The sequence below is a fragment of the Lemur catta genome, chromosome 5, assembly GCF_020740605.2.
Source record: "Lemur catta isolate mLemCat1 chromosome 5, mLemCat1.pri, whole genome shotgun sequence".
Classification (NCBI taxonomy): domain Eukaryota; kingdom Metazoa; phylum Chordata; class Mammalia; order Primates; family Lemuridae; genus Lemur; species Lemur catta.
In genome coordinates, this window is record NC_059132.1 from 31,203,701 (window position 1) to 31,231,229 (window position 27,529).

At 50.3% G+C, this 27,529-nt stretch overlaps 1 protein-coding gene across 2 annotated transcripts in view; it reads right to left on the minus strand.

The window, feature by feature from the left end:
- The window catches only part of AFAP1L1 (actin filament associated protein 1 like 1), a 58,152-nt gene that overhangs the window by 18,056 nt on the left and 12,567 nt on the right, over positions 1 to 27,529 (minus strand). For both annotated transcript variants that reach the window (XM_045551414.1, XM_045551412.1), the window contains exons 2-9: positions 13,295 to 13,423; positions 12,153 to 12,236; positions 11,305 to 11,402; positions 10,088 to 10,196; positions 6,280 to 6,378; positions 5,439 to 5,650; positions 3,172 to 3,351; positions 1,153 to 1,245 (exon numbers count right to left, since the gene is read on the minus strand). In XM_045551414.1, coding sequence (XP_045407370.1) covers positions 1,153 to 1,245; positions 3,172 to 3,351; positions 5,439 to 5,650; positions 6,280 to 6,378; positions 10,088 to 10,196; positions 11,305 to 11,402; positions 12,153 to 12,236; positions 13,295 to 13,337 — 918 coding nt within the window. In that variant the 5' untranslated portion in view covers positions 13,338 to 13,423. The remainder of the gene's footprint in view (positions 1 to 1,152; positions 1,246 to 3,171; positions 3,352 to 5,438; positions 5,651 to 6,279; positions 6,379 to 10,087; positions 10,197 to 11,304; positions 11,403 to 12,152; positions 12,237 to 13,294; positions 13,424 to 27,529) is intronic.

Genomic DNA, 27,529 nt, shown 5'->3' on the forward strand with positions numbered 1-27,529 from the left:
TCCGTGTGATTACTTGACTCACGTCCGCTTCCCCACCGGGCTGGAGGTGCTGTGCGGGCAGTGGTTGCAGCTGTTTGTGCGTGGGCTGCACTCCGGTGTCGAGCACGTGCCTGGCATGCGGCGGGCGCTCACCAGGGGCCTGTGGAGCGGGCGTCGGATGCTCCACACACCCCGCCCGTGTTTCTTTTTTTTTTTTTTGAGACAGAGTCTCACTTTGTTGCCTGGGCTAGAGTGAGTGCCGTGGCGTCAGCCTAGCTCACAGCAACCTCAGACTACTGGGCTTAAGCGATCCTACTGCCTCAGCCTCCCGAGTAGCTGGGGCTACAGGCATGCGCCACCATGCCCAGCTAATTTTTTCTATATATATTTTTAGTTGTCCAGATAATTTTTTTTTAATTTCTATTTTTAGTAGAGACGGGGTCTTGAACTTCTGACCTTGAGCGATCCACCTGCCTCGGCCTCCCAGGGGGCTAGGATCATAGGCATGAGCCACCGCGCCCGGCCCATATTTCTTATCTGCTATGTGACTTTGGGTCAATCTCTCTGTGCCTCGGCTTTCTCCTCTGAAAATGTGCCTACTCAAAGAGTTGCTATAGAAATGACCTTAGTTAATCAAGCATTTAGAGCAATGCCGGGCACACGGTCACAGTCTATAAATGCTGCCTTTACTGTATCATGCAAGACCCAGGTATGTGGGTCATAAACGTCCCCCCAGACTGCAGTGTCCCTTAGGATTTGGTCTGAGGCTCTTCGTTACCCACAACACCTGGCAAAGGGTAATCACTAGTACGTGTTTGCCCATGGCCTGACCAACTGACTAATGACTGCTTCCCTCCTTTTCCAATGGGCATGTTTCAACCTACGTTTCATGGCACAGTTCAAGTGTGACCTCCTCCTGTCCTGGCAGGGTCACTTCCTCCTCTGGCTTGTACTGCACCCTGGACATGGGCACTCATTTATCCATGTACTCAAATTCAGGAGACATTTGTTGAGCGCCTACTGTTGTACCAGCTCTGTGCTGGGCACCCACAGTTTATACAACACTATTGGCAGGTGCCTGGCTTCATCCAAGCCTGGGAATGCCCCTGGGGTCGAGCTTGTGTCAAGCACCCACTGCCTGACCCAGAGGAGACCTAGTGGAAACAGACGTACCTTGTCCAGGTCCAGCTTGCACAGGAGGATTGGGGATCTGGGGGCCTCCACCCCCTCGGCTCCCCCGACTGGCTTGCTCACCTCTCGGATAACCTGTGGAGAGGATGCAGGTTGTGAGTGGATGGGCGGGGGGCTGTGGCAGCAGAGGAAGAATGGGGTCTGTATGGTCAGGCCATTGAACAGAGGGGTCGGGGACACTGGGGGGAAGAGAGGGGCTGACATAGCCACCTGCACATGTGTGGGGCATGTCACAGTTGGAAAAATCTTTCTCCTGCATCTGTCCCTTGGATTGCAAACGTGCAGGGCTGGGAACCAAGAGGCTTAGTTTCTAGAGCTGGCTCCTTTGCTAATCAGTTTTTGGGTCTTTGGAAAGCCACTTCCTTGCTCTGGGCCTCAGTTTCCACATCCGCAGCATGGGACTAACACTGGTCCTCTGCTTACCTCCTTGGGTGGTGTGAACCATAAAGCCTCACAGGGGTGAGGGACCTGCTTCTGTGATGGCGAGGCCCCTTACAACAACCTGCAGGGCAGTGGGGTTAGCAGCTCCATGTCAATGTGTGGCAGCTGAGACTCAGGCGTTCACTCGCTCACCCAGGGCCGCACGGCAGGAAGCATGCAGGTCATGAAATAAGAGCAGGTACCATTTGTCGCTCACCTGTCTGGTGGCTTTATGAGGATTATCCCATTCTGTGTCCATGGCAGCCTTGTGATCCCCAAGTTACAGATTAGGATGATGAGGCTCAGGGAGGGGAAGCCACCTGTTAGGTGGCAGCAGAGCCAAAACCCAAATGCCAGCAGCGTGGCTGCCAGCTCAACACCTCTGGGCCAACAGCCCCCCAGGATCGGGTGCCAAGGCAGGTCTCTTAACTCCCATCTTTACTCCCAGCTCCTCCTTCTGACCCATCAGGGCCTGGAGGGTAGAGGCTCCCCCAGCAGGCGGGTTCTGTCCCCTCCTCCCCCCTGGAGACGAAGGCGGTAATGGGAAACTCCACATGTTCCAGCGGGACAGCTGGTTGTCACGGGAAGGAAGGGGGGAGGGAGCTGTGTGTTTCATTGTCCCAGCAGGAAGCCGGAGGAGAGAGAACGGAAGCAGAGGTGGCTGCAGGGATGGAGGGTGTGCGGCAGGGCACTGGGGGCTGGAATCACCACGGTAGTCACTGTCACTTACTAAACACCTCCTACCTGGCGGGCTCTACGCCAGTGCTCTCTACAGTCCTTACAAGGATCATGTTACAGGTGAGAAAACTGAGGCACAGACAGGCAGAGTCACTTGCAGAAGATCACACAGCTGCTTAGGCCTGGCACTTGCACCTAAGTCTGGGGGCCACAAAGTCCTCCCTTGTCATTACTATGCCACCCTGTGTATGGCCTTTGGAGTAGATTTACTTCTTAGCTTCAAATCCTGGCCCTGACCACTTGGTTGTATGACCTTCCGCAAGTTACATAAGTTCTCAAAACTGTGCCTCAGTTTCCTCATCTATAAAACGGGAACAATAATCGTCCCATTTTGAAGAATAAATAAGGCCATGTATGTAAAGCTCTTAGCACACTGTGCGACACAAAGCAAGTGCTCAATACATGGGAACTGTCATTATGCTGTGTAGCTGCACAGACGCAGAAGCTGGGCCACAGGTGGCATTTCCAGGCAAGGAAGGGTTATTCCTTTCCTTTTCTTTTCTTCTTTTTAAAAGAATTAGCTTGTGTAATGATAAAATCAGCTTCCTTTGTAGACATTAAGCTCCCCGTGCCAGGAGGTACACAAGTGCAGGCTGAGCAAGCCCACGGTAGGGATGTTAGAAAGGGGCTTCGAGTAGCTGGGAGGAACAGAGGCCCCCAGGATGAGGCCTGTCTCTTGGAGATATCTGAGCCCATTTTCACACGTAAGCCCCAGCCATGTGTAGGGCACTTGGGCTCCGGCACTGAGCAGGGTCTGGTTCTTCCAGGGACAGGAGCCAGCCCCACTGAGGAAGAGCGGAGGGAAGGGAGGGAGGGGAGGCGGGAAGGGGGAGGCCCACGCACCTTCAGCCACTCCTCAGCCTGCTCCCGGCTCTGCAGCGCCAGCACCAAGACCTCGGTAGCCCCCTGGGAGAAGCGCAGCTCATGCCTCTTGTGCCGGCTGTCCTTGGGCACATAGATGACGTTGCAGTTGTCCAGCGCCAACCTCAGATGTGGCTGCCGGTCTTTGGAGCTTTTGTAACACTGGACAGGGAGAGAAGAGGTCAGGGTTTCTGAAGTGGACGGTGGAGGAGGGAGACACCCTCGCACAAAGGCTCAGGGGAAGCAGGACCACCCCCATGGAGGCCTCCCGCACCCAGCCCAGCCCTGGCACTGGGCGAGGACAGCTGAAGGGCCTGGGTGGTTCACCCTGGAGGAGAAACCTGAGAGGGGGCATCTTCGGGCAATCTTCAGGCACAGCTACCTATCTGGGAAGAGGCAGACTGCAGTACAATATTAGGAAGACCACTGTAACCTAGAGAACCAGAGAAGAAATGGGCTGGCTTGGGAGGAAGCCAGTAAAAAGGCTACCTGGCAGGAATGTGGGAGAGAGAATTCTAGCAGACATGGAGGGTTGGCCTTGGGAAGTCAATAGTTTATCAATAATGATTCTCACTCTGATTCTTATTATGAGGCCAGCATTACCTTGATACCAGAACCTGACAATGACATTGCAAAAAAGGAAACTTATAGGCTAATTCCTCTCATAATATATTTGCAAAAATCTTAAAATACTAGCAAGTATTTTAAGCGAACCACATCAAGACCAAGTGGGGTTTATTCTGGGAATACAAGGGTAACTTATTTTTATTTATTTATTTATTTATTTTTTTGAGACACAGTGTCACTCTGTTGCCTGGGCTAGAGTGCTGTGGCATCAGCCTAGCTCACAGCAACCTCAAACTCCTGGGCTCAAGCCATCCTCCTGCCTCGGCCTCCCAAGTAGCTGGGACTACAGGCATGTGCCACCATGCCTGGCTAATTTTTCTGTATATATTTTTAGCTGTTCATATAATTTCCTTCTATTTTTAGTAGAGATGGGGTCTCGCTCTTGCTCAGGCTGGTCTCGAACTCCTGAGCTCAAACAATCCACCCACCTCGGCCTCCCAGAGTGCTAGGATTACAGGTGTGAGCCACTGCGCCCTGCCAAGGGTAATTTAACATTCAAAAATCAACCATATAATTCATAATCATAGCAGAAAAAAAGGAGAAAAATCACATATCTCAACAGAGGCAGAGAAAGTATTTGATAACATTCAGCACCCACTTGTGATATAAACTCTTAGTAAACCAAGAACAGAGGGGACTTCCTTAAAGTGACAATAAGGAATACCTACAAACAACCCACCGGAAACATCAGCCTTAATGGTGGATTTTAAAAACTTTCCCTTTGAGATCTGGACTGGGACAAGGATGGCTGCTCTCACCACTTCCGTTTACATTGTGCTGGAGGTGCTAGCCACTGCAATACGTCAAGAAAAATACAGAAGGCATAAGGAGTGGAAAGAGGTCCCCCTGGACTCGTGTTGGCCTGGGATGGGCTTTTCACTGCCCCAGGGTGAGAAAAGGCCATGTTTCAAATGCATCTGTGTTGGGAAAGGCTTGCCAACAGATTTTTTGTGGGGGAAGAGCTATTATATTTTCTGCAATTATGTTCATCCTCCTAATTTGGAGTTAAAGATACATTTTCTTTTATGAAATGATAGTGATGAGAGACGATGAATTAAAAAAAAACTTCTTTAAAAAAGCAAGTTATATAATAACAAGTGCCACAGGGCATCAGTTTTATAAAAGACAAATGTATGAAAATGAGGGTGCAAATATGTTCACTGAAATGTAGCAATGGTCATCCCTTGGTCAATGGGATTATGGATAGTCTTCTTTTTAAAATCACTTTTCATTTTGTTTTTCTCTAGTTTTATAAATAAGCACATCTCCTTGCATAATAAAAAAACAACAGACATTGTTTTAAAGTGATAAAAAATTCTTCCTTGGCAAAGCAAAAACTTGGTAAAGCCTCTGTTAGATCTTTATGGCTGTCAGGTCTTCCTCTGGCTATTCGAAGACCAAGGCACGAAGAGTGTTTAGCTAAGTGTCTGGCACCCAATATGTGCTCAATAAACTGTGTGAGTGTGCGTGTGTGTTTAAGTTCTCCTCGAGTCAGCAGAGCCCTGATCTGGGAAGCTTTGAGCTTCTGTGCACGAAGCCGGGCTAGGTGAGCCCGAGGCACACACAGACACACCGCATGCAAGTCCACGTGAGGCCAAGAGGCTTGGCCGCCCGCCACTCACCAGGAGCTGGTCCTCCTTGATGACGGTCAGCTGCTTGGCCCACTGCCCGAAGCGCTTCTTCCGCAGCAGGAAGGCACATATCCTGCATTCCCTCACCAGGTGCATGGAGGCCTCCTCCGAGGGCCACTGGTGCCGGGGCCGAGGGCTCTTCCCTTCCTCCTCCTCCTCATCGTAGGACTCGTAGGAGCTGCTCATGGCGTCAGAGTCATTGTCTGCCACGGGAAAGGGCCCGTCACCATGCCATCCCCAGGAAAGCACCTTCTCACCCCTCTGCAGGCATTCCTGCTCTGGGGCCTGGGACCGGGATGACACTGGTAATGACCAAAGCCCCACGTTTGCACTGTGTTTTACACACACAGCACTTGCTTTGCGATCTTGGTTATTTCATTTCTTGGAGCTTCAGTGTCCTCATCGGTAAAGTAGTCGTAATAAACAATAGCACCTACTTCATTTGGCTATTTGAAGGCCAACGCACGGAGAGTGTTTAGCTAAGTGTCTAGCACCCAATACGTGCTCAATAAACTTCCATTATTGTCATTACACTGTTGTCTTCACTTCTGTAGGCTCCGGTGATCCTCAAAGCAACCCAGCAGGTCCCTATTTTATAGATAAGGAAACCTGAGGCTCAAAGAGAAGTGACTCACCTAAGATCAGTCACCAAGAGCCAAGGCAAGGGCTAGATCTGGGGCTCCCACTGAAGGCTGGGGTCACCCACAACAAGGGCTTTGGGGCCCCTGTGAGGACCATGGCCTGGGTGAGGGGCTGGCGGGCACGAGTCTGCCGAGGGCCAGGCCTGTTCTTCGTGAGGACGGAGCTTGCCCGATGCCTGTCCGGTACTTACAGGAGCTCTGCAGCTCGCCATTCATCCTGGTCGCGGGGTAGCTGCTGTCCGCGTCCTCATAGTAGCCATCCACAATCGAGTGGGCTGGGCTGCAGCCATCTGTGGGGTTGTTGGAAAGAGCTGCACTTTGGAGAAATGTGGGCAGACTGCAGAAGCCAGGGCTGGGGATGCCCCTCCTTAGGGAAGAGCGAGGGGGGCTCCAGGCAGCTCCTGGCCAGGGCGTGAGGCCTCCCCACTGCATCTCATCTGCTCTACCTCCCTGCAAACCCTCCGTGCCCGTCTCCGAGAGCTGCCCTGCTGGGCCCTGCCATACCTCCAGGCTTGCGTTCATGCTATTCCTTCTGCCCTCTTATCTTCTATCAGAAAACTCCTGTTCATCCATCAACACCCAGCTCAAAGATCATTCCTCTGACTTTCTCAGGCAGCCAGTGGTCAGCCCAAAGTATGTGTGTGTTGGTCACAGCTGATTCCTGCATGCAGGGAGTGGTGCAGCTGCCTGAGCTCAGACCTCCCTGCCTGCTCTGCCTTCACCTCATCTCCTTCCACCCCAGCCCTCCCTCTCCTGGTCAGAGCGACTCTCTTTCTAAACCTCTGGGACTACAAAGCAAGAGCTGGACTGGAGGAGGCAGTAATAGTGCACATAACAGTGACAATGACAGCTACCCATGCAGAGTTCTCCCAGCACATTCCCGTTCGGGGCTGGGGCAGGACAGCATAGGCTGGCGGTTGGGGGGCATCTCAAACTGTATTCTGCATCAGAATCACCCCCACAATTGTTTTAAAAGGCAGACCCCTGGCTGTACCCCAGAGATTCTGATTCACTGGAGTGGGCTGGGATGAGAAGTCTGCATTCAAAAAACCACAGCTATTTAATAGGAAAATTCTAAATAGGCATAAAAATAGAAAATACAGTGAACTCTAATGAATTGGGACAAATTTAGTCAACAAATTTATTTTTAAAAATAAAGAAGGTTATTTTGATGCAGACAGTCCCTTGAGTTAAGGGCATGTGTTTTGGGGTCAACCAGAGTTGAGTTCAAGTCCTATCTTTACCATTTACTGAGTGACCTTGCAAAGAAAAGAGTCTCTGCATTTCAGATTCTGACCTTTAAAGTGACAGGGACAATTCCCACCTTGCATTTCAACTCTCAGCTCAGTGCTTGGCACACACAGCGTGCTGGACAAAGGCCAGTTCTTATTATGACGTCTCCTTTGATTCCCACAAGGCAGGGAGGTAGGTGTCAGCCCCATTCTACAGATGGGACAACAAGCCCGGTGTGGTTTGCTGGAGACTGGGCCCGGATCAGAACGGAGGGCTCCAGCTCAGGGCATGGGTGCACGTCCCCTCCTCCAGGAAGCCCTCCTTCCCCCAGTCCAGCTCACTCTCGCACTGCACTGCTCTTCAGAGTGCTGCACTGGGCTCCCGGGCCCTCCTGTCCATCTGTTTCCTGAGGACGGCAGCACCAAAGTTCCCGGTGACTGGGACACCCAGTCCTCGCTCCCAATGAGGCTCAGAGCCCTCCTTTCCAGCAAGCACCCTGATGCCTCAGATGCTAGACATCCCCTGCAAGGTGGCCTGGGGGTGTCAGAGCCACAGGTGTGGGGGTGAGGGGTGGGGGACACAGGGGCAAAGGGTCAGACACCTGGCAGGGCTAGACGCCGTGTGCAAGAGGAAGGATACTCCCTGTTGGACTTGGCGCTCTCCCTGGATACGGTCCACGGCCCTTCCTGAGACCCTCCCTTCCCTCCTGGCCCAGGACTCCAGTTGCTTTTCTGCCCTGAGAGGGAAGTGAGCTCTCTGGGAGGTGGAAGAGCCGCATCCAGCCAACAGGCTCGACCTGCGATTTGAAGCCCGCAGTACTTCACTCCTGTCCTTGGGTGGATAAAATAAAGCTGCCTGCTCCACACCCACACAGCTGCTTGCAACGACACAGAGCCGGAGACTGTCGATGCTGCGGAGGGCTGCTGACCACCTGGTCCCGCCCACCTTAGCCAGACGGTGGAAACAAGCCCAGTGTCCATCAGCTGATGAATGTGTAGACATGATGCAGTATGTCCGAACAATGGAATATTACTCAGTCATAAAAAGGAACGAAGTTCTGATACATGCTATATATAACACGGATAAAGCTTAAAAACAGTATGCTAAGTGAAAGAAGCCAGTCACAAAAGGCCACATACTGAAGGATTCCATTTATACTAAATATCCAGAATTGGCAAATCCATATTGACACAAAGCAGATTGGTGGCTGGCAGGGGCTGGGGGTGCAGGGGTGCTGAGAAACGGGGAGTGACTGCTTAATGGGTACGGGGTTTCCTTTTTGGGTGATGAAAACGTGTAGGAACTAGGTAGTAGTGATGGTATTAGTCAGATACCGTGAATATACTAAATGCCACTGGTTGGACACTTTGAAATGGTGGAAATGGTCAATCTTATGTGTATTTTACCACAATAAAAAAATATTCACCCATAATTAAAAGCACAAGTAGTGGTAGTACTAAAAAGTATGAAGGAAAAAATATGTCCCTTTCACCCGTATTTCTACTCATTTCCCACAGGCAAATCCTGTTAACAGTTTCTTGCATATCCTAGAAAAATTGTTAAACCGAATGCATATGTGTGTGAATGTGTGTATGTTTCCCTTATTTATAAAAAACAAAATGGAATCATGGTATATACAGTATTCTGTGTTTCATTTTTAAAAATGACTGTATCTTGGATTCATTTCTGATCAGCAAGCACTGACAGATCTATTTTTTTATTTTACTTATTTATTTATTTTCTTTCTCGCGCCCTCTAGTTTTTAAATTTGTTGCTGGTTGGAGAACATTCCACTGTTCACTGAACGACAGGGTAGCATCACACAAGCATTATCGTATACAAATTCAACTAGTGATGCTGGATCATCCAAAAGTATAACATTGTTTCTTGTACGTAATGCTAAGTCCCTATGTCCAAGCAAGTGACTTCATCTGATCGTCAAAGGAACATCCATGCGTCGCAACCCTAGAGGAAGCTGATTAAACGATCAAGGACTCTCCTTTATGGCCTATTTAAGAGATTTTCAATGGTAATTTGTACCAGTTCCCACTAAATTATTTTATTATGCCCACCTGTTAGTAAAAATATATACATATATTTATTTGGGCATAAATTATGTATATAAATTATTTGCAAATATGCTATTATCAGATTATAAATGCTATAAAATATTCACATAGAAATTTTGAAAAGATGTGTTGAACTAAGTATAAAACAAGCTTCTAGTATTTCTGCCTACATCTTTTGAATCCCTGGGGTGCCCACACTCTACTGAAGGCCTCTGGTTTAGACCATGTGCTTTTTTACCCTGTGTGTTGACTGGATAACCTAATCCGCCTGTAAGCCGTGATTCTGTGCAAACACACCATGTCACCACCCGCTAGGGAGGAGACGTGGCTTAGGAGCAGCGCTGGGAGCGGTGTAGCGCCGGTCATCTGTGCACCTGCATCCTAGCACATGTATACAGGTGTATCTAGCTTCTCTTTCTTGTCTTAAGGGTGCAGAAATGGACGCTTAAATGGATCCAGAGAGGGGAAGGGGGTCATTCAAGGCTACATAGAACTGGGACTATAACGGCCACACCCGTTGGCCCACCCAGGCTGTCACCGAAGAGGCCAGGTGCCCAGGGCAGCTCCTCCTTAGCAAGGGGTGACGTGGCTGGGGGGTGCCCAGCTTGGAGCTCCAGCTCTCCCAGGACACAGAGGAGCTTTGAATTGGCTTCTCAGGGAGAAAAAACCCCCACCCTCCAAGGGGACCAGAACTTACTGTGGGAGCTGATGTACTCAGGGGACTTGCCTGGTCCCAGAGGAAGGGCCTCCTCATAGTAGTCCTCTGGCGGAGGCTTGTTGGGGAGTGGTGGAGGCAGGTCGGCTACCTGAGAGGGGGACAAAGGAGGCATGGGAGCCCGGGAAGGCGAGGGAAGCAGACAGAGGGGAGCAGTGAGCGGGAGGGAGGGGGCTGGGAGAGAGGGGGCAAGAGCTCCCAGAAGGCCGGAGGCAGTCTGAGTGTGAAGCCGTAACTTTTAACAGCCACAAAGTTGGCAAAACTTGAGAGCATATTTATTTGTGCTGTGCTTCTTACCCAATTTTGCAAGCATCAGGGTTCCTCTGCAATGTCTAAAAGTTTTGTGGATGGCCAAACAGTTCGATACTTTGGACATGTGCAGAATTATCAAAAACTACAGCGAGTTCTGCAGTACTCTGCAACCACACTACATACACATGAGGCGCAGTCTGACAAGTTAAGGGTAAGACCAATTATGTAGCGAAACAGTATCGCCCGAAGCTAAGAGCTTAGGCACTGGGCCAGGGGAACCCCAGCTTCACAGCTAAGTTCTGTCACTTACTAGTTGTAGGACATTGAGCATATCACTTACTCTAAGCCTCAGCTTCCGTATCTGTAAAATGGGGACAATAATTGTGCCAACTTCATTTCATGGTATCAGCATGTAAAGGACATAGTTGTTACTGTTGACAGTGGTGATGATAATGAATCATGCAGATGACAGACAAAGCTTCTTGTGATTATGGGGCCCTTTCTCTAAACCCATGGCCCCAAGGTCGAACACCCTAGATCTGGTCCAATCTTTCATTTTGTAGGTGAAAAAGGCTCAGAGACGGGAAGTGATTTGTCCAAGGCCACACAGCACGGTTGCATGGAAGGCAGAGGCCACCCAATTCTAGGTCCAGAGTTTTCCTATCACCCGGCCTGTGTTATGCAATCAGAGGTTGGGGTGGTGATATCCTCTGGGCCTGAGGGGACAGATCAGGGCCCCACATTCTCCCTGCTCAGCACAAACACAGTGAGCACATCATAGGCCACTGAAATGTCCACACGGTGCTGTTTCTGCCCTTAACCCCCACCCAAGAGAGAAAACAGGGTCCTGCACAGCCACGAGGAACCCCAGTGTCAAGGAGAGAGCTTCCCTTGCCCCCCAGAGGAACACAGGGCCTGAGGGCGGGAGAACCCAGGCCACGACTCACATTTCTCGGAGATGGGCTCTTGGCTGGCTCAGGGCTGGCTCCTTTGCGGGGCTCCCCATCGTCCTCCGGCATGTCCCGAAGGTCACTCAGGTCACAGTCTGCAGAGAGTCAGACCGTGGGGCAGAGAAAGCCAGGGATGAGCACAGCAGGGGGGAAGACGGCTGCATATGAGACCCAACTCTACTGCCACCTCCGTTAGGGGGCTTATCCCCCTGGAACTTCTCATCTGCAAAGAGGCCACGGTCATCCCTGCCGACTCTGTCTTGCAGGGTTACCGAGAGGATCAAATAAGATAATATTTGTTACGGTGCTTTGGAAATCTTTGAGAGCTACGTTGTAAAGGCACAGTGTTCCCTGTGTCTATCAGTCCCTAAGACTCCCTTCCCTAGGCCCCCAGCTTTCTCCCTGTGTTGAACAGGGCTGTCTTCCTCAGCACAGAGCGAGGATGGCAGCCACCCTGCGTGCATCTGCTCGGCCGCTCCCGTGCCCACAGTAGCCCGTGGTGCTCAACGCAGCTCTTGTTTTCTGCTGAGCTGCTACATCGCTCAGCCCAGTGTCCCAGGTGGCCACTCACCTGGGCATGGCAGGTGAGACAACACTCTATGTGCCTTGCCTCCTTTGGCCTGCACGTTCAACCCTGCCATTCCCCAGCTCTCCGGGATGATTTCCTATAACCATGCAGTTTTTGATTAGAATTTCAGAACTGGCAGGGCCAGAGAGGCCAAAGGTATGCTCAGTGTGACTCAGTGACGTGATGTTAGAGCCAGGCCTAGCCCAGGCTGGGGACACTTCCACAAACACAGAGGGAGAGATGGCTTTGTAGCTGAGGTCGGGGGAGGATCGCTTACCAAATTCTTCAAAGAGGGACTCCACGAAGCTGGGCCCGGAGTGGAGGTCCGCTGTGTTCACATACAGGTAGGAGACCTCCTTCGCTGTGGGGGAGGAGGACACAGCAGCAGTGAGGAGGGACGGGACCAGGTCTCTCCGCACCACACTCGGACTTCCAGCCCACACAGGACACAGCACGTGGTCTGAGAAGCGTGTGCACATCCTAAATTATTTCACTGGTTTTCAGACTTCGTTTTCATTTCTACATTGCTACTGAGGATGCCTTTCTCCAAGTAAAAGGGTGCCCAGAAGCCCAGAATAGAAAACAGATGACAGGGCTTCCAAGCAACAGGGGCTCCAACGAGCACAGCTGGAAGACTGCTGTCCCCTGTGAGGGCAGCAGGGGACACCAGCCCTGTTCTCTCACTGGGAAGTGAGACCCAGAGAGTTACCCTGCGGTGACTTCCCTGAGCGCACAGCTCCTTAGAGTTTACCCAGCACTCACCACCCCGTCCACAGCCTCGGGCTGCGGACCCCGGGCTGGGCAGGGGAGGAGGGCTTGCTGCCCCGCACACAGGGACAGTGACGGCGGGGTGGGGGCTGGGAGAGGGGCCCGAAGGGGACGTGGGTGGGGAGGGCAAGGCACAAAGACGAGTGTGTGTGTGAGTGTGCACCAGAGGCGGTGTGTGCGATGCATGTCTGCCTGGTGTATGTCGGAGTGCATGTGAGTGTTGGTTACGTGTGCTGTGTGCTTTGTGCGTGTGAGGCGCATGTCAGTGTGTGTCGTGTGCTGTGCGTCACGTGCCCGGTGTGGTGGGTGTGTGTGAGCAGGCTGTGTGTGCGAGTGGGGTGTGTGCCGTACATCCCGCGTGCTGTGTGTGCACGCGTGTGTTTAGGGCTGCGGGTGTACGAGTGTGCTGTGTGCTGTACATCCCGCGTGCTGTGTGTTTGCGTGTGCTGTGTGCTGTACATCCCGCATGCTGTGTGTGCACACATGTGTGGAGGGCTGCGGGTGGAGGGGCACGAAGTGCACAGCCAGGGCTGTGGTGGAGAAGTGGGGCCCGAGTGGACTCTGGGTTCCTGAATGTTCCTGGGGAGGTGAAGGGGGGCTTGGCCGTCCCGTGTCAGTGGGGCTCCTCCGGGCAGGCTGCCGGCGGCTGACCTGGGAGGGGCTGCAGGCTCTGCAGGATGGAGGCCACGGCCATCTTCTTCTCCACTGTGGTGTCACTGAGGCACTCGTGGTCCAGGAGGCTGAGCAGCCCGGTGAGCTCCGGGAGCAGCTGCTCCAGCACTGGGGAGGGAGGACAGAGCACAGTCACAGCTCTGCGTCCAGGCGCCTGGGCTCCCCCACCCAGGGCAGAGGGCAGACACGGGCTCTCAGCTGGCCCAGCGCCGGCCACCCAGCTCCCCTGGGAGGGCCTTGCTCAGTGGACTCTGTGGGGTTCCTCTGGGTCTCCCCACTCTGCCTCAGACCCAGGTGGCCTCAGCCTGAGGACTGGACCTCCCTGGGCTCACGCTGGCAGCTCTGAGCACAGGCAGCCCCTGAGCAGGGGTTCTTAGGCCTCCCTTTGTCCCAGGCTGCCCCCTGCTTTGAGGTCCTTCCTCGCTGCAGCTCGAGGCTCAGCGCAGTCTCAGGCCAGAGCCCCTGGCCACCAGGACACAGGCAGGAAAGGGAGCCTTCCTGTCCCATCAGTTCATGTGCTTCAATCTCTGGAACCTTCTGTTTCCGGTGCCTTGGCCAGAGCCAAACTAAGCATTAACCCTTCCCACCCCACGCCTAAGGCTGTCCCTGCCATTCTCTCTCTCAGTGTTATACCGAGCGCTTCTCAAACTTGAGTGTATACGGGAATTACCTGGGGATCTTGTCAAAATGCAAATTCTGATTCAGAAGGTGCAGGGTGGGACCTGAGTCTGCATTTCTGACAAGCTCCCAGCGGCTGGTCTGGGACCACACTGAGCTGCAGGATCCTAGAGCACAGAGTCCTTCAAGGATAAGAGCATGCCAAGACCATGATGTCATCGATGTCTCCCTGCCCTGTAAAGTGACTGGGGACTTGGTCTGCCTCAGGATGGAAGACCAACCTCACCACGTAGTGGCATCGTCCTGCTCCGCAACCCACCAGGCACTTGTGCATGACAGTAAAAGCTAACCTGTGTCGAACTACTATTATAGGCTGTGCTAAGCCCTTTTACATTTTATTGTCTCATTTAAATCTCACATCAAGCATTTTATTATCTCCATTTTATGGAGGATGAAAGTAAGGCTCAGGGAGGTTAAATAACGTCTCCAGGGTGGCTCGGCTGGCAGAGCCCAGACTGAATCTGCTTCCTTCACTCTATTCAGCACAGAGCTATGTTGTCACGAGGTATTTTACTTGATCCGACCAATGAGTTTTGAGGCAGGTCCAATGATCACCCCTATGTTTTAGATGAAGAAACTAAGGCTCAGAGAAGGTGGGTAACTTACCTGACGTTACACAGAGGCAAACAGAAGAGCCAGGACTTTAGCTCTGGCCATGACGCCTAACTCCATGTGCTTTTCCCCACCCCAGACCCTCCCGAGGAAACGGGGAGACTCCGGCCTGTAGCTGCAGGATCTGACTGTGTCAGAGGGGCCACAGCGTCGGGCATAAGGGAACCTGCCATGGAGCCGGAGCACCTGCGTTCAGATTCAGGCTCTGTCATTCATTTGCCGCGGGACCTCCTGCAAGCTCCTTAACCTGTCAGTGACTCAGCTTCCTCCTGTGTAAAGGAGGGATGGTAGCAGCACCTGCCTCGTGGGGCTGCCGTGAGGATTAATTATGCCATGCCTGTAAAGTGCCTGGCCGGGCACAGAGAACACGGTCACCGCAAGCCAGCCGTTCTTGCTGTCACTGTAGAATTCACCCCGCGGCTCTGAGCTGGTGTTTGTGCGTCTGCCTCCCTCAGCAGGCTGCGAGGCTCGGGACTGAGACTCTCTGCTTCCTTCTCACCTAGTCTGGGGCAGGTGACCACACTAGGACTTTCTTTTAAATAGAAATCTTGCATACGGACGGTGGCACTTGGGAAAACGTGATGATGCGGTCTCTCTGTGGCTTTCCTTCATCACCCCAAACTCATTGACGATGACGACGAGCGGAAGGCTGATGACAGCCACCATCTCGAGCACTCTCCGTGCCGGGCACCAAAGGAGGGGCTCTCCGCGCAGTTGCCCATCTACTGCCCCCACACACCTGTGAGCAGCCCTGCCGGGACGCCCATGTTCCAGAAGGCCGCGCTGAGGCTGAGGGAAGCTACCAGATGGCTGCACAGCACGAAAGAGGTGGAGCCAGGCGGATGCCAAGTCTGTGTCATTCCCAGAGCTGCTGAGTCGCACAACTCCGGGGGGCACTGCTCACCTCGACAGCGCAGGTGAGAGGTGCCTGGAGACCCTGCTGCCCCCAGCCTGAGCCCCCGCCATGCCTCATAAGCGAGGGTTCTGGATTGGCAGGTTTCTCTCATTAAAGCAGTAAATCATTTAAAATCATTTTAGTTAAACATCAGCTGTTTCCAAGGAAATCTTTTCAAATAGAATCACCAACCTCTCTGGCATCCTCCATTCACACACCAAACATCAGTTAACTCAATTCCAAAACATTTCCCGAGCACTCACTATGTGCCAGGCTGGCCGCTTGTGGGAATTAGAAGAAATGAATGAGACGGTCCCAGCGGGCGTTCTTTCTCCCCCAGGGGGACACGCTCACAGGTAATTACTCACGAGGGAGGCCGTGGCAAACGTGACAAGGTAGGCCCTGCTGGGCAGCGTGCGAGCTCCCTTGGGACTGTGGCCGTGATTATTCATACCTGAAACTCACGATGCTGCTCTGCTCTCCCACGGGGATGTCAGGGCTCTGGGGTGCACGGGGCTGTTGATCCCTATACCAGTCATTCTGAAAGGTTTTGGTCTCTACTTTTAAAAATTATTGAGGACCCCAAAGAACTTTTGTCTTATGTGGGTCGTATTGATCAATACTTGCTGTATTAACAATGAAAACCGAGAAATCCTTACAACACAAGACCACATAGATACTCATCCCCCTAGCCTTCAGAGCTCCCACTGCATCACAGGGTGTGCCTGGAAAACCTCACACATTCCAGGGTGTGCCTGGAAAACCCCACTGTACACGCGTGGAGAAGGGGAGCAAAAAAGGTATAATGTATTAGTATTGTATAAAAGTAGTTTTGACCTTATAACCCTGAAAGCATCTTGGGGACCCCCCCCGTCGCCCCTCCATCCCCAGGGACACCTTGAGAACTGTTGCCCTGCAATGAATGACCCCAGATTGCTAAGCTTTTTGGGTTTTTTAAATCTGTTTCTCTTCCCTCCCCTTCCTGTCCTCTGGCCTGTCTTTCCTTTCTTTTTTCTTCCCTCTCTCCTTTCGTTCCCCTCCCTTCGATTCTTTCTTTCCTCTGTCTCTCTTTCTTTTTGCTGTGAGGTTCCAATAATTTCTTGTTGCTATCAGTAAGTGCCTATGTGTGGCACCATTCTGGCTTCTAAATGCTGCTATACTGCTTCTAAGTTAAGGTTTGTTACAGTTGTTTCTGAAGTAACAACAATTAGGTTCTGAGTGAGTGCTCTGCATTTAAAAACCTGAGCCTTAGTACTGTGGTCCCCAATCCCAGCTGCAGACCAGAGCTGAGTAGGAGGTGAGCAGCCGGCTAGGAAGCTTCACCTGTATTTACAGCCGCTCCCCATCACTCGCATCACCACCTGAGCTCTGCCTCCTGTCAGATCAGCGGTGGCATTAGATTATCATAGAGCACAAGCCCTACTGTAAACCGTGCATGCCAGGGATCTAGGCTGCGTGCTTCTTATGAGAGTCTAATGCCTGATGATCTGAGGTGGAGCTGAGGTGGTGATGCTAGCACTGGGGAGCAGGTGCAAACACAGATTGTCATTAGCAGAGAGGTTTGACTGCACAGTAAATGTAATGAGCTTCAATCGTCCTGAAACCATCCCCCCACCCCCAATCCGTGGAAAAATTATCTTCCATGAAACCGGTCCCTGATGCCAAAAAGGTTGGGGACCATTGCTTTAGTACTCAAGCTTTGTAATACCTTTTTTGCTTCTTTCCTATCTTTGATGGGATTCTTAACATGGAACCTTGAGTTCTAAGTGCTTTTCAGTTGACTGAGATGTGATCACCAAAGTCCAAACAGACCAAAAGAGAAGGAAAGGGCTGAGTGAATCTGGGAGAAGCAGATAGAGAGTGAGGGGCTGCCAGGTGTGGGGGTTTTGCAACCTGAAAGGAACTGGCGGGCACCAGGGGCAGAGGGAGCTGGAGCCACGGGTAAAGCCCAGCTGGCAGTGGCTGTGCAAGACCCTTTCCCTGGAACTGTGGCGCAGTTCCCCCGTGCTGGGCAGTTAACGTGCATTATCTCATTTGATCCTCGGGTGCCCTACAGAGGGGAAAATGGGGTCTCAGCGAAGTGAAGTTACTCAGCTAGTAAGCAGCAGAGTCAGGCCTGGAACCCAGGCTGTCCAACCCTGCACCTGAATCTGCCATCAGAAGACGGCAGCTCTGCTTTGCACAGCAGAGGCCGGGAGGCCAGGCCGTGGCTGGGAGAAGGTGGGCAGGCGTGGATGCTGGGCTTCCTCTCAAGGCTCTCCCGCTGAGGGCTCTGGGCGAGGACTTCACTGGGGATCCTTCCCCTGTGGGGGGCAGACCCTGTCTGTGGGGCTGAAGTTCCTGCTCCGTGGCCCTCTCCCCACTGGGCTTGTTTGAACGTCAGAGACCTGACTGTGAAGTCCTCATAGAGGAAAACCAAGCCATTCCAGGCAAATACCTGACTTAACAGCAGGGATCTCATCCCAGAGAGAACCTGATATACGTCATGGATGCAGGAAACCTTCCAGCCAGTGTTCGGCTCTTCCAGAACAATACAGAGCTCACCCCGAGAAGCTAGCTTTCAATCACAGTGAATACAGAAGTGCCTTCGATGACAGTTTCATCTTTAATGCTAGAGAATTCAAACCACAGGTATTGAAAACATCAGAGAATTTAAACCGGGGAGAAGTCATGTGGGTATAACGCATATGACAAATGATTCTGCCAAGGCTCATACATACCCCCCAAGACAGCAGCCTCAAACTTTAGCAAGAAAAGACTCTCCCAGTGGGTTTGTTGCAAGTACACACTGCTGGACCTCCTTTCTAGAGGGTCTGACTCAGTAGGTAGGCCTGAACTCGAATCCAGGAATCTGCATTTTAACATGTACTCCAGGTGATTCTGACCCAAGCAGTCCAAGTTTCAACTTTTACAAAATATTGCACCGGAGAGAACATACTACAGGGGACATCTAGGAACATAAAAAATGTGGGGAAACCTCTCATATTCCTTAAAAAATTATCAATCGACATCTTCTGAAATAACTGAGAGTCAAGGTGGGAATAAAAGCTGCTACAGAAGATTATATAATACATAGCTAGAACCATGAATTCTTGCTTAGAATAGCATGCACAGTGGTTAGGGCTTTGGGGTCAGACCCATGAGTGTTGGGACTCTCGTGCTACCACTTCTGAGCTGTGCAATGATGGGCATGTTAGAAAACGCTGAGCCCTGGCTTTGTCATACGGAAAATGAGAATAATAGTATCCCAACCTCATGGGCCAGGAGGACCAGGTATGGTCATGTTTATGAAGCACTTGGCATGGCACTGTGCCTGGAACAACACTCACTAAATGATAACCACAGTGCATAGTGCTGCTGTCAATGTTGCTATTTCCTAATACTCCCCAGAATGATGCAGACTGCAAAGTATCGATCAGACAGCATTAGGGACAGGTTTGCCATAGTTGTTGCAGCCATCTCCCTGAGGACGAGGGCTATATCTCAGTACATAGTAGATGCCCACTGAACACTTATTCAATGAATACAATACTTAGATGACTTAGTCTAATTTTCTCATATTAAAGATGTGGAAAGTGAAGGTCAAAGAGATTATTTGACTTAGCTATGGTCACACAATTGGTTGGGGAAAAAAGTGTCTAGTGTTAAATTCACACAAAATTTACACAAAGCTTGATGCTTAAGAGGAATTATGGAAGAGTGGCTAAGAGCACAGGCTGTGGACAATCGGGGCTCCCCTTCCAGCTCTGCTATTTTTGGAGCTATCGGCCCCTGGGGAAATTTCTTAACTTTCCTAAGCTTCCAATTCTTCATCCGCAAACAGTGGGGATGATGAGAGCAGTTGCTTCACAAGGTCATGGATGATGAAGACAAAATGAACTGATGTGCACGGTGCTCAGGCACTTGATGGCTTCTCCCTTCACTCATGCGTGACTGCCCTTCTGAGTTCCAGCAGCAGCGTAGGCAGAAGGGAGGGGGCCATGGAGACAAGGGGACATCATGGAACTCTGCAAGCCTCGCCATGTGGACTATGCATGGTTCTGGCCCTGACACTGAACTTGGGATGGTTGTGGCATTAGGAGCTGGTGGAGCCCCTTCCCTGGGAATGTTCACATCCCAAGGATCTCTCCACACCAGGTGAGGAGACAACATCTTGTAGATGGAGGGGCGGTAATGCAGGAATCCCGTCCCTGTCAGCCCCAGTTAGGAAAGATCTCATTCCCCAGTTCCTAACCCAGCCCTCCTTTTGTCTTTGTTCCTGGTCCAGAGCATCTGTGCTTTCTGAGGGCACACTAGGGCATCAGGACAGGACTGTATTTATGTCTAAAGTTTATTTAGAACCACGAATAAATTTCATCGATCTTGTTTGGTTTAGTTGAGTCTTAGGGAGGTATGGTGAATTCAAACGACAAAAAACAAACAAACAAACAAACAAAACAACAACAACAACAACAAAAACCAAAAACACAACAGGGAGAAATGGACTAACCATTGTTTATAAGTCTGCAATCTTTTAAGTGGGACTGACAGGCACAGAAACCCAAGATGGGGAATATTTATTCTCTGGGTTGCAAAAGAAGTTTTTCAAATAAATTTGGAAACTTATTTAAAAATGTATTTAAGATTAGACCACTAAGTGCTTATTGTTCCTGGTGAGTGCCCAACTAAGACTAAGATTAATTTTCTCTCTGCTCCTCCACCCTCCTCACCTAACTGAAATCAAAATGAAATGTTATATGGCAGAAATTAAGCTGTCAGCAAAAGGCACTGTCACTTGCTCCCAGGACGTGACATCCCTTATGTAGGCTGAGTGAAATCTTCAAGGCAAAAGTACTTATCACAGCCAGTAAGGACACTAGCTCACAGGAGGTCAGATTTATTTAGAGATCTCAAAGGTGATGAGTCTAATTTCCATGACAAAAGAAAAGTGAATAATTAAATTTCAGCAAACCTGCAGGGATAATAAATGCTGTATTGGCTCCTATCAGGCTGGGTCTGGTGCTGGGCATTTTGACGCATGATCTCATTCCTGTGCACCTTTCAGATTCTGGAATTTACAAAAATGCTTGGAAATAGCTTGCAAGTTACAATTTCATTAAATGCAAAGCAATAAGAAGAAATGCAATTTCTCTTTTCCCTACCTCACCCTTTGACAAGTCTCTTTACAGAGATCACAGAGATAACTCATTCTTCTCTATTCTCCATTGTCCAAGTCAGAGAAAATGCAACTGGCACTATTTAAAAATGGAAAATAAGAAGAATTCTCAGAATGTGGTTTTATGAAGGGCCTACAATTTTTCTTTTCATTTACTCAAATTTCCTTTCTTATTTCCAAACAGTAAAATGACCCAATTTCTATCTCATAAAGGCTTCTGTTCTGAAGAAAGAACCAGTGCATTACTTAAAAATTTTTTGATCATGATTTTAGAGATGACTTTCTATGCTACATTTTAACAAGCTAGCATATTAATGGGATATGAGCCATTATAATGGAGGGGAGGCAAGTCATCTTGGAAAGGAAAACAGTATGCTTATTAGATGTGAGCCCAATGTTTGGGTGGGGGGAAGGAAAGGAGGAAGAGCCTTTTCTGTGACCTTCAAACCCTAAAGGCTCTTCCAGAGTGACCTCCCTCCAAGCTGCCCTCATGCTCTGTTCCTTAGCCTCTTAACCCAGGAACTTTGCACAGGCTGTTCCCTCTGCCTGTCCAAACTCCTTTCCCCTGCCAAGTAGTCATGCCCTCTTCAGCTCTCAACTCAATCATGACTTCCTCAGGGATACCTTCCTTGTCCTCTCGGCCACACTCACTCCCCCTAATTTATGCCATTGTAGCACCACGTATCTCTCCCTGTGGCACCTCACACAGTAAGGTTTTATATTTACACGTGTATTTTTTGATTAATGTCAGTTTTCCTGACTTGAGCCTGCGCTCCTTGAGGGCAGGAACAGTGCCAGCTTTTGCTAGAGCCTGACACAGACTAAGTGCTTAAGTATTTGTGGAACAAATCAATTCTTGGAGCAAATTGTTTTTTTCTGAAGAGCTTATAAAGTCTAACAGCTAATTAATGTGATTTTAAAACCAGGTCTGTCCTTACAGTGGCTCAACATAGTAAAGTGATGCTTGAAAAAAAAAGAAAAAAAAAAACCCCAAAACAAAAAAAACAGGCCACAAAAAGTCCTGACTACAAAAGGAAGCAGAAGCCTGATTTCTCACTTGGCTAAGCTCCCAAATATTCTATTTTGTTGAACTTGTATCCCTCACATGGACACAGCTGCCAATTGACCTAGTGATGTACATTTTGCAGTTGGTGGATTTTTTTTTTTTTTTTTTTGGAGACTGAGTCTTGCTCTGTTGCCCAGGCTAGAGTGCTGTGGCGTCAACCTAGCTCACAGCAACCTCAAACTCCTGGGCTCAAGTGATCCTCCTGCCTCAGTCTCCCAAGTAGCTGGGACTACAGGCGCATGACACCATGCCTGGCTAATTTTTTTGTTGTTTGTTTCTATTTTTAGTTGCCCGGCTAATTTTTTTCTATTTTTAGTGGAGATGGGGGTCTCACTCAGGCTGGTCTCGAACTCCTGACCTCAAGCAGTCCTCCTACCTTGGCCTCCCATCGTGCTAGGATTAGAGGTGTGAACCACCGCACCTGGCCCAGTTGGTGGATTTTAATTCTAACATATACATTGGAAAATAATGATAACTAACAGATTCTGAGCAACCTAAACCACCTGAGTTTTAAGTCCTGTTCTCCCATTTCCCAGCTGTGCACCACTGGGACACTGACAGGACCGCCCCGTGCCTCATGGGTGACATGCCAGCATATCTACCTCGTCAGTGGGAATGGGAGCTGGTACGTGGGAATGTACCTGGCACAGTGTCTGGCACACAGCAAGCACTTGGCAAATGTCAGCCACCTTCATTACTCTCCCATTACTGCTAGAAGGCACACCCTGCTTTGAGAGACTGGCATCTATTATTTACATAAATTAATTCTTGCAATAAGGTGGGTGAGCCCCATTTTACAGGTGTGGAAACTGAGGATTGCAGGATGGTGAGGATCCTGGAAGAGCTCGTTGTTATGCCTCCCACACTTTTCCTTCAGGATGCTGCATCTGTCTGCATCCAGCTCGGGGTTAACTCTGCAGAGAGGCTCCGCAGGTGAGGCTGGCAGAATTGCCCCTTTCCCCTCTTGGGTTCAGAAATCTCTCCTTCTCTCGCCCACGGTCTCTTCCAAGTTGCTGCAACTCTGGGGCCACCTGGGGCCGCCGGGACGTCTCCCTTCCTTCCTTTGAATTTACAAGCCCTTCTCTGAGTCCAAGTGAAGGCCAAACAGTGGGCAGAATGTCGGAGGGGACAGCGCTGGTTGGACTCGCACTGTTTATGACTAAAACAAACACTTCCTGTTGTCCCAGCATATGTAGGGAAGCCCGTGGTGCAGGCAGGCTGGAAAAGAATGACAAAGGAGCAGAAAAGAAAACCCAGCTGCAAGGCCAATGCCTCAGTCTTCGTGCTTTCCAGGAGCTAAATATAGTGAGGGACGGCAAGGGGCAGTGAGGTCACCTTGGAAGACTTTTGTGTGTGTTAATTACAGCAGTTGCAGGAAACTGAATATCCTTTTATGCTGGAGAGAATAGCACAAGTTGGACTCCACGGGCTAGGAACACAGAGACATTCATGAAGATGGGAGGTGGCAGGGGTGGCGGGAAGAATTGGGACTTGGTTGGGGCTCTAACTCCTCCCACTTGCTGGTGTGTGGTTTAGGGTGAGCTATTTAACCGCTCCAGGCGTCATGTTCCTTTTCTGTAAGAAGGGGTTTAGAAACCCACCCACAGGTTTGCCTGAGGGGCAAATGGGCGATGGCTGGGCAAGGGTTTGTGAGCCGTGGGATTATCATTAGAGATGGTAGACTAGCACAATCCTCTGACCTGCTCCCACAGGGAGGCAGGATGTCAGGCAGGTTGTAGGTCACAGGAAAGCAGGTCATGGGGGTGTTCTGGGTGACACTCTTCCCAGGAGTCAGGCCAGGGTGACAGGCTCAGGGAAGCCCTGCACCTTCAATGGGCGTTGTCGCAGCAGCTCTGCACAGGTTCCCGTCCCCCTGGCCTCCACTGGGAGGACCCTTGCTTGGGGCACCTTGTTGCTCAGCTCTGGGCCTCAAGGGAAGCTGTAGCTTCCTCTCACCCAGCCATGTCCAGACCACACAGGAGGGTTGGGGGCGAGCCACGGGCTTCCGAGCAAATTAACTTGGGCTGTGGGCCGGGGCTCTCCCAGAATTGTTCCTTTGTCTGCGGATTCCTCCCTGTTTAGCTCACAAAGGAAATGGTTCCAGGAGGAAGTGGAAAACTGTGACACACATGCTATCCCCCCACCAGCTCCGGCTCCCAAGATGGCAGCTGTTTCCACGTTCGGCAGCCTGTATCATCTCCCTTCACCAAAGGCTCGCGGGAGGCGGAGCAGGGAGTGGTCTGGAGTGCACGATGGTAAAAGCAGGTAGGATATTCCAGCTCTGATGTGCAATCATGATGGCCCTGTGAGGCAGGTTCTGTTTTACCCGCCATTTTACTCATGAACTGGGTTGGGTGCAGAGAGGCACAGCTGTTTGCCTAAAGGTCCCCAGCTAGCGGGCTATGATTCAAGCCTGGACCTGACTCTAGAGCCTGAGCTTTCAACTGCTGCACTGTAATACCTTTGGCCTTCTCCTTTGCACAGGGGTCCCACACCCCCCAAAGCGTGCTGGGCCCAGCAGTGAGCGCCTCATGACCAATCCCCACTGGTGTTCATTCACCAGGATGGCGTCCAGCCCGAGGTCTGCACAGGGCTGGGCTTTCTGCTTCTGAGAAGTCTGAGATTCAAGACCCATCTCACCACCCTCCTTTGGCAAACATCAAAGCTTTTGACTAGGGGTATTTGGATGATGTAGATAATAAAGGTATCCAAGAATGACAGCCACCATTTATTGAACACTTTCTATATGCTGCATACTGTGCCTAACACTTTTATTTCTTTTTTGAAGAACAAGTGGACAAAGATTGGATTAATCCTAATCCTTGGTTCATGAGATACTCTCATCACTGGTGCATGCGTGTCCCACTTTTTGTTATTTATTTACATAATGAGTTATTTTTGATAATGTAGTAAGCACCCACAAACCTACCATTCTGAACAAAGGGATCCTGACAACAGCTTACATTTAACTGTATGATCCACCCTCCTGCCCAAGCTAACTAACTTCCTAAATATTGTGTTCATCATGCCTTTGCTTTCCCCTGTATGTAGTTTTATTGTGACTAGACGTACTTCTGAAAAGACGTATTTTAAATTGTTGGTTGTTTTACATTTTATTAAAAGGGTATGATGCTATCAGTAACCTTTTGTGACTTTTCTTTAATATTATGCTGCTAAGATTTATCCATATTGCTGCCTGTCACCATGTTCATTCATTTTGACTGTTATATGCTATTCCATTGTGTGAATATTCTCTGTATATTTTGTGCCTATTACTTCATTTAATCTGTGTAGCAACTCTATATGGTAGGAACTCCTCTTATCCCAGTTTTATTGACAGGAAACAGAGGCCTAGAGAGCTTAAACTTGCCAGAGGTCACAAGTGCCAGGCTTGGAAGCTTTCTGGCATCCCACGGTGCACGGTGTTTTGGAGCACTGGAGAAAACACAGGCACTGAGGCCAGAATACTGAGGCTCAAGGCCCAGCTCCACATTCAACTGGCTGTATGGCCTTGGGCAAGTCGCTGCATGTCTCTGAGCCTCAATTTCCTCAACATCAAAGTGGGGCGACCATAACTTCCCTGCCTACCTCGCAGGCCTGTTGTGAGACTCAAGTCTGACCATGCTGGCAGGAAGTGAGAGCGCTCTGTCAGCTGAAGTGTTGTAAACTAGTAAATTGTGATTCATAGTAAATGTGCTATCCTCCCACCTCCCACCCCAAGCAAACAACAGAGCTCATCCAGAATTCAGGAGATGGGACTGAGCAGCACCTCCTTCAGACAGGCAAAGGATTAGGTGGGCAATCAGTTCACAGAAACCTCCGTGTGATCAGGGAACCAGAAAATCGTCAACAGATACCACAGGCTATACTAATAAGAAGCTACGGTGTATTTGGCTTTGCTTTGCTCAATAGAGTTTTTTAAAAATTATTTTTTACTATTTCTGACCTATTTTCAATATCTGAGCCCCCACCCCAGTACTGTTTGTTCATGGTGTTTCCTCTGCATGCCCTGTTCTCCTCCAACTCCTGCCTCCTAGTAGCTGTGTGACCTCAGGCAAGTTACTTACCTTCTCTGTGTCTGTTTCCTCATCTGCAAAATTGGGATGATAATAATATCTATGCCTTACAGGGCTGTCCTGAGGATCCAGTGAGGTATTACATGAAGTGCTTAGAACAGTTCTTGACACATGACAAATCGACTATGGTTATTATCTAAAATCTCCTCCCTTCCCAGACAGGGCTCACTTATCCTTTGAGAGTTGGTTTAGATGCCACTTTCTCCAGGAGGCTGGTCCTGCCTTGCTGGACAGGTGACGTTACCTTGTTCTATGCTGCAGAGCAGACGACTTGATCAATGTCCCTCTCCACTAAACTGTGAGTCCGTGAGGGTGGTGATGATGCCTGACTTAGCTTTTGCCCAGCCACCCAGTGCCCAGCAGGTGCACCAGGGAGGGACTAACTGGCAGCCTGGGATTCATAGGATAGAGCCAGTCTAGAGGGGCCCTGTGAATCCTGCCTATGACAACTGTCTCCAAGAATAGAAGGGCTCCTGGGAGGGCGGGGGAGAGGCAGGTGGAACAGACATGCTCTTGGGGGACCTGGGGGTTTGGGGAGCAGGCCTGGACCCGTGGGTGGCAGTTCTAAGACCACAATATTAGGTTCGCTGTATAGAAGAACTCTCCAGCAATCTGAACAAAGAGAGGCAGACAGAGATGTCCCATCCAAGAGGATGGAGCCCAGGTGGGACAGCCCCTGGGCAGGAAGGCTGGAGATGAGTTAAGACAGTGGGTAGTTGTGGCACTCTGAACTGGGGTGAGAAGCACCCAGAATCAAACCTGGGATGTGCCTTGTCTTGCCCAGGGACCCCAGCAAGTGACAGCACCTCACCAAGCCTCAGTTTTCTGTAAGACAGAGACAATTAGAGCACTCACCTCAGAGAGTTGTGGCAAGGAGCAAGGGAGATATATACGAAGAATGCTACGCATTGCGCCGGTCACGCATGAATCATGCTGTAAGGGCTTATTACTGATGTTGCTGCTGTTAGTGATCACATGGGCATCAGCCAGGGCCTAGACTAAATATTCTGGGGGGATCTCAGAATGACCACCCCGACTGTCTGTCCAGGTAGAAAGTCTTCCCTCCCTTCCTTCCTCCTCACCTGCCAAAGCCTCCCGGAGCTAACCCTGGATTTGGTTCGGGGCTGGCTGCCAGGAATCCACCCCTAGGAGGCTGTGTTGGGCAGGCTTTGGGAGACCCCTGGGGTGATTTCTGCCTCCAGAGTTAAAGTTGGGGATCCAAGAAAATGTTGATTGAAGGTTGTGGAAGTGGATGCTTTGAGTTGTGAAGTGTCCCAGACAATTACCTCCTTTGCTTCCCCATTAGACTGACAACGCTGTACAATTAACCCTATTTGGGAATGGAGAGTTTTATGTGTCTGCTCTTAACTGTCAAGGTGAGTTAATCTCACAGCCTCCTCCTCACCTGAGGTTATTTGCTGCAGCTCCTAACTGGCCACCTCTTTCCACTCTCTCCCTCTGCAATCCAGTGTGAGCTCGCTGCTGGCTTTAATAATTTTCCCAAATTGCAACACACAACCTCTTCCTGCTCACAACTAATCAACCACTCCCCGGGGCCCACAACACCAGTTTCCCTTTGCGACACAGATGATGAAAGATCCCCACGTGCCCCGTGCACTCCCTGTGGATTATCCCCAATTTCTCTGTAATCCCAGCCCTTCCCAGGGTGGGCAGGCAAGGAGCGAGAGTGAAAGCATGGAGAGAGAACTCGGATTCCTCTCTATTTTATTAA